Source organism: Alligator sinensis, unplaced genomic scaffold (genome assembly GCF_000455745.1).
Source record: "Alligator sinensis unplaced genomic scaffold, ASM45574v1 scaffold169_2, whole genome shotgun sequence".
Taxonomy (NCBI): domain Eukaryota; kingdom Metazoa; phylum Chordata; order Crocodylia; family Alligatoridae; genus Alligator; species Alligator sinensis.
Window position 1 is genome coordinate 450,802 of NW_005842077.1, and position 7,572 is coordinate 458,373.

General features: G+C 40.6%; 1 protein-coding gene across 4 annotated transcripts in view; it reads right to left on the bottom strand.

The window, feature by feature from the left end:
- Positions 1 to 7,572, bottom strand: part of ARHGAP10 (Rho GTPase activating protein 10) — a 221,633-nt gene that overhangs the window by 126,760 nt on the left and 87,301 nt on the right. For all 4 annotated transcript variants that reach the window (XM_006023709.3, XM_025204307.1, XM_006023708.3 and 1 more), the window contains exons 6-7: positions 4,063 to 4,173; positions 1,680 to 1,784 (exon numbers count right to left, since the gene is read on the bottom strand). In XM_006023709.3, coding sequence (XP_006023771.1) covers positions 1,680 to 1,784; positions 4,063 to 4,173 — 216 coding nt within the window. The remainder of the gene's footprint in view (positions 1 to 1,679; positions 1,785 to 4,062; positions 4,174 to 7,572) is intronic.

The following is a 7,572-nucleotide window of genomic DNA, read 5'->3' on the forward strand; positions in this document are numbered from 1 at the left end:
ATAATGACTGTTGTTACTCAGTCTTACCTCTTTTCCCTTACAGAATTTTTAAAATCCAACTCATCTGTTCAATCCAGCTCTATATTCTCAACTGTCATATCCCACTTTGATTAATTCAACCTGTTCTCTGACCATGACACTTTCCCCTTCAAGCCTCTCTACTGACTCACTTTCATCTACAAGTTCAAATTCAATTCCTCATCCACACTTGCAAAACCTTGCATAACTCCACCCTCATCTCACGTTTAATTTCTTGCCCAGCTCCAATTAAATTTTTTTAACTACAACCACAGCATCAGACTGAAAGGTGCCTTTATGCCCCTCTCCTACTCTCAGCTTTGTCCTTGAAATAATCACTCACTTTTGGTGGGATACATACACTCCCCCTTCATTCAAGTCCTTCCAGGAAAGGCCAACTTTCTTTGAAGTTCCCTAGCACTAATTCAGAATCATCAAATCCTCCTTGCTAACCTAACATAACTAGAAGGGAAACTTCATGAGTGAAGACAGAAGATTTATATGTACAGCAAAAAAGGAAATGAAAGAGCAGTACCATCAAGATGTGATCACCACATCCTTCAGTAATCAAATATTATTGTAATCTTAATCTTCACTTTTTCCCCACTAGCATCTACTTTTCCAATTCATTAAATTATGTCTAAACTTAGACTGTTATATCCTAGAAGGATGGCTTGTGTACTAATTCCAGACAGCCCTGAAGACTAATAACCAGCACAGCTTAATGAGCTGCTTGCTGGCACATTAGGCAGCAGGCCTCCTTCCTAGCCTAGCAAGAATTCACTACTCCCCCATCGTCATTATACAGCAGCTTCATTCTTCTGCTAAACTTACGCAAAAATGTCAAAGAGGTTGTTCAGCCCATGCGGGGCTACTCCTTTCAATCCCCTTACTTCTAGATCTGCTATAGGAAGGTGTCTGTTCCCATTCTGCAGCACTTTCATCCTTTTATATAAAGTACTCAACTGCTTCCCAGCCAAGTCTAACAATTATAAAGGTCTCGTTTTCCCCTTAAAATGGGGCAGTGTTACATATAGCATAGGTAATAGCATGGTGCAACCCACATGCTTCAAGAACACAATTTTCTAATAGTGTTACTTCTAGCAAAGAATATCTAGGCTTCCAAGCCATTCTTTCTTTGGATCTCAAAGGAGGTGCTACTGAGTTTGTCAAACATTAAGAAATGTAATCACTTCAATTTTATGTTCTTCAGTTACATCCAGTATGTTCCTATTGTAAATGACATTCTAACCTAAATTTAAAAATATACCTAAAAAGGTCAAGAGATCTATACTCCATTGCTAGTCTCAACTTATGAAGAGGATAACTGTTTTCCAATCAAAACATTAAACACTTGTAATGTGAGTATAATGAATTTGAAGACATTATCTAAAAAAATGTGTGTTTATGACCAAATCAAAGTATTTTAAAGGGTATTACAAACCACTAGGTGGCAGGACTTACTGCATTATCAGTCATCAGATAACAATTTATTCGCTCGTACAGCTGGTTAGCCAGAAGATGGCATTATATGCCTACACTTTAAGTGATTAAGTAACATTACTAAGAAACTAGCATTGATTATAGTTGACCAAACGCAGTAACATACATTTTATTAGAGAAAGTTATAAATGACTTAAATGTAAGAGATCTTGACTTACATTTTGAATATTAATTTGTAGATCCATTTTGTAGTGATTAAAGTCTTTGGCAAGTTCATATCCTTGATGATAGAAAGTGAACAAACCCTGAAAAAATGACAGCACCTGAAATATAAGCAGAAGACAATTTCAGTTATCAGAGAAAGGTTGTTGTATTTTCTTGTAACCCTTTAGAAAATTAAAACCAAAAATTGTTTTTTGTTTGTTTGTTTCTCAAATGTCCCCTATTCACAATGAACTAGTTAATTTAATTAACAGATTGGTAAGGAAAAAAAAGTCAAAACAGTGAGAGTAATAACAAAGGAAAAGATGGACTTCTGTATTGTGTATGAGAGGCACAGCCTGATTTAACAATACTTTGAAGCTATGTTAAATGGAACATTTTAAGAGTGCTTTACCACCTTTACAAAAATAGAATCGCAGGTTACATTCTCAGGGGAAATTAAACAGAAAAAATAATTCACAGAGTCCCACTATATCAAGGGGTTTCAACCTTTTTTAACAAGTATACCCCTTCTGGTGGTGGCGGCTGGACCGGGCTGGGGGTGCTCACATACAGCAGCTGCCAAGCTGCCACCCACTGCCCTGCACCACTGACCCTGACGCCCAATGCCCCACGCCGCAACTGCGACCTGAATTCCCATGACCATTTGCACATGCGGCTCTGTAGGCTGCTGACAGGCCTCGCACCCGGTCAATTGCATACCACTCGTAAGCAGCCTGCAGAGCCGCAGGTGCAACTGGCCGTGGGAAAGCAGGCCAGACAGTGCCTGCGTGGTATGCAGAGGGGCGCCACTGACTTTGCACCCCACTCCCTCCCGGCCCTGCCCCTGGGAGCGGGCATAGAAACACACTTTCCCCGCCACTGCCATTGAGACCCTCGCAGCAGCCAATCAGGAGAGCAAGCTGGGGTGGGGGCAGCGAGACACCATGATGTGCCATGTGGGGCCGGCAGTGCCCAGCGTGTCTCTCCCCCAGGTAAGAGGCAAACGCACCAGGGGAGTTGCTGCCACCATGCCCCGGGGCATGCTCCATCCCCGCCCACCCACCTACGTGCCCGTCCGTTCATGCATACCCCCGAAGATCTTTCTAAGTACCCCTGGGGGTATGCATACCCCTGGCTCACAACCCCTGCACTATATAGTCAGATACAAAGCAAACAACAGCATCCTCTCAGATACAGCTTGCCCAGTCTACAGGGCAAAGATTTTATCAATAGGTAGCAAAGCTTCAAATTGCAAAAGCACAGACATAAGTCCTGAAAATGCATTCTAAGACATTATTTGGGTTGGTCTAATAAAAGATATTAAATTCACCCAAGGAACCTTGTCTGCCTATGTCCTTAAACCAACACAGCTACAACCTACACCCCTGCTTCTAAGACAGACTGGTTTCAAACTAGGCCGTGAAGAAATGGCTCAAAGGGCTTGTGTCAAAGAATGACTAAATAGCAAAGAGGCAAAGCTTCTGGGTACATTTTTTTTTAAAAGGGGAAATTTTGAAAAATGTTTAAGGCCTTGTCCACCACTACTTTAAAACGAAGAAAGCAAAGCAATAAACTCCTATGCTATTTTACAAAGCTAACATATAGTTAAAGAGTTCTTATGCCAGTATAACCTATCCCTGCTTCCCAAACACAAGCAAATTATGCCAACATAGTACTTTAATACCAGTAGATCTAGGCATTTATGCTAGTATAACTATTTTGATAAAAACAAAATAAAGTCTATATGCCCTTAACCAAAATAGTTATATTTGTTGAAAATCTGAGTTCTCTAGGCCTAATGAATTTGAGGATTTAAGTCAAGGGGACTGTTTTGCCTAGACCCCTCAGCTTTGCAGAAAAATCCATTCCCCCATTTCAACAATTAGACTCTAAGCATTTCATTAAAATAAAAACCTTGAAACCATGTAATATTGGCCTAAGTTTAACACTGGGTTAGACTCCTAACTCAAATATGAGGAAACTTTAGGACAAGTCCAGCCAGGAACTTTAAATAAGCCTTAGTAGCATGTTTATGGATTGCATTGAAACCCAAGGGAAATTCATTCTTTTTCCAAAGCTTCGTCTCTCTCAAAATTTGAGAATTTCAGATTACCCCTATTTTGGAGATTCAGGAATGCATGCTGCTTTCTAGTGAACAGGTACAAACATAAATTAAGTCAACAGGACCTCATCTTAGATTAAAAACAGGTCTTTGGATTACTAACATTTGAGTGGCTCTGAATTAAATCAAAATAACCAGTCTGCCAAAAGCCCCCATAAGCCAAAACTGACAAATGATACTTTTTGTTTCATGGTCTGTTATATTTCCCCTCTGTCACTTAACTAAAAAAATAAGTTGTATTGCTTTCTTAATAAATTGCATTCCATAATACTTACAGGTTCCACACACTCAAATGTCTTTCGTTCCTGTATCTCCTGCAGCTTACACACATACTCAAGAGACACCTCATAGAAGTGTTTTCTATTTTGCTCCACTTGGCTGTCAGCCTGCATGCAAAATACAGTGATTAGAAGTTTCACAGACATAACGTATTGAATGACATGCATTAAGTATTAAAGATGGTAAATAAGATGTTCTCCAGACCAGTGACTCGCTCACCCCAACAGTATATACTAGTCAATAGTTCACTTTTAAAATATAAAAGCCTTGACATGCTCTATATTGGAAGATTTTGTTACATTGTTTTGTTTCAGAGGGTTCATTTTCTTCACATGCACACAACTAAAATAACATTTCTTTACATTTCCATTTAATCTTATTTCAGATCAAACAAGTTGGTGCAAATATGCACTTAAAAGAAGGCCCCTCAGGGACACAGAGGAGGGAATACCTGGATTCTTCTCCTAAAAGGGGTGGAAACTGCCTCCGTTCAACCTGGAAAAGTAAGTGTTAATGCAAAAGATCCCTCTGTCTCACACCCCAGGCCCACCCTCCTCCCCCACAAAATAGGTTAAATCTGAAAGGTATGGAAGTTTTCAGCCATTTCCTCGTCTGCCCTCCCTACACTTATATGGACTGTGAAAGCAAAAGATAATTTTCTGGCTCCTAATTTAATTGCCGATTTGTCATGGGTTCTCAGGATGTATTGCGAAGGATATCTGTGTGACATACTGCTGGCAACAAAACAACAATTTAAAAAGACCCCCATTCATTCCATATATTAAATGTACAATGCAGCTAACAAAATATTGGAAATTTAACAAATGCAACCTTATTTACAACCCAAGCAGCTGTTTTATTATTTTGGCTTTTACAAAGTGCCAGTGATACACTGATCCTGTGTATCCGTTATGTTTCAGCTACCATTCATTCCTACCCAGACACAAGTATTACTTCATGCAGTTTGGAAGTTATTTATGCTATTAAAAATGACACGCGTCCCAGCCAAGCTTCATGACTGCAGAAGAAATGAATAACTGGAATTCCTTTTATTGGAATAAATTAAGAGACACTGACTACTGGCAAACTTTAACATTATTATGGGATGGGATCTGATTCCTGATCACAACTGCACATCTTAACATGCCCTTGCCATGCCAGACACACATGGTGGACATACAAGTGTTGGGATCAAGGACAGATCCCAAACATGCGACTGCTGGCAGCCACGTGCAAAGTAATCAGAGGCTCTTGGCTGGGGAGGCTGAAGGGCTCCTCCCACTGGCAGTTTAAACTTCACATCCAGCAACCCCACTGCAGTTAACAACAGGACCAGGGGTGCTTGGTAGGCTCTGGACTACTGGGTATGAAGCTTAAACTCCCCAGCAAGGGAACCCCTCTGTGTCCCCTCCACCAGGAGCCTATTTATTTTCCAGGGCTGCTGGGCATGGAGACATTTGAGCCAAGGGGTTTAAACTCTTCAGCACTATGTAATCAAGCCTGTCACACAACTACACGTTAACCTGCCACAGGTAAAGCAGGGGGACAGCTGCTCTGGTGTTCTGCTGCTGCAAGGCTTATTGAAATGCACTCAAGAAATCAAACGGCCATGCTTTGGAGGAGGTCAAAAAATCCCCTGGTATTTTCTGATCTGACCACGCGGTAAAATTCCTTCCTGATTCCAAATGTGGAGATCAGTCTGACCTGGGGTGTAGGGGCAAGAGCCTCTAGCCAGGAACCTCCAGGTTTTAGTCATATTCCCTGTTTGGACATATTTTCATCTGACCATTCAAGATGAGAGCTGCCCAAGTGTACCAAAGCCCATGCCTCTATTAATGTTTAAAACAGAAATAAAATACAAGTTCCAAGTAGCACTACACACTAATATAGTCATCTACTTTCTTCCACAGTCTAATTTTTTTAACTTGGGGAATATAAACAAACTAGATCTACCTCAGTAACTACCTCAACACAGGCATGTTCCATGCTACACTGTATTCTGCAGAGGCCCCACATACAGACAAATAGGTCTAGGAACAACCCTGTATTAATAGGGTCAAGCGCTACTACTATAGTGTAAACATAACCACAAGACAGCTCAATTTCTTAGCTTGTTAAATTCACTTCTAAATCTCTTGTTTAAATGCATATTCCATATGCAGGTAGGAAAGGACATAGAAAGCTAACTGTATAGCTAATTTTGTAGCTGGTGACAACTCCATCAACTTTTTGTAGGTACATCTATCTCAAGCAGTCCACCTGTCCTCAGATGGCCTGCAATCCACATCTTTATCATCTTTGTTTTTTAACTCTCTGGATCCTCTCCAGTTTCTCTACATCCTTCTTAAATTGTGGATCCCAGAATAATGAAGAATATGCTAGCTGAAACCTAACTAAGACCAAGTAGGGCAATTATCTCCCAGGTCTCCTGTAGAGTAAGCAACCATCAATCCTCTGGATCACGGTGTACACATAAGAAGTCTAGGCAGATGCCTAATGAATCCATTTGAGGCTGACAAGTCCAATTCAACAGCACCACAGCTTGTTACAAGTTTCAGAGATCCATACGTTGTCTAAGCTGGAATCCAAATTTGCAGCATGCTGCGTTCTTCTCTCTCACTTTGCTTTCATCCTCTGGATCAAAAACACTTCATACTGAGCTGCACCTAGCGCCAGATGTTTCCTCCAGATTGGACAAGACTCTCCCAGTTCCTCCCAGTTTTTACACGGATGTTGAATGATTTCATATAATTTTTGCATATATCATGGTACTGCCATAGAGGGCTACCCCACTTTTTAGAGCATCTTTGAATCTCACTATACAACATATCCTTGGGGATATGATCTCCTATTCTCCTGACTCTAAGTGACTCTAAGTGACTGACTCTAAGTGTGTCAGTCCTGCATGTTCCAGTACCTCTGCATTTGGTATTCCATTTTCCCACTTTATTTTCAGGCTCTTATGTAGACATCTCATATGGAACCTGTTGATATGCTTAGCACATGTAGTCCACATTTCTGAACCATAAAGCAAGGCCGACAACACACGACTCTCATAGCTGTTAGTTTGCTGTTATTCTATGCACGTTTCTGTAACAGCTCGAAATTTTTAGCTGCTTTTCTGATTCTGTTAGTCAATTCAGTCTGAAGGTAAAGATTCCTGTTTACTGTAGAACCCAAGTAACAAAAATCATCAACGATGCCAAGAGATTTATCCTCCAGAGTGATGTCGGGTATTGGTACTTTCTTGCCTTGGTACATGATCACAGTCTTCTAGAGACTAATTGCCAACCCAAAACTCTTGCATGATTCTGAAAATCTGCACAAGAAATTTTGCAGAGAAGATTCACCATGGGCAACCAAGGCAATGTCATCCACAAACAGGAAATCTCTCAGAACCAATTCTTTCACCTTGATTTTCACTCTAAACCTTGCAATGTTCAAAAAGCCTCCATCTAGTGTGGTTCACAAATAAATGCCATAATTGCCATCTTTGACTGCATGAG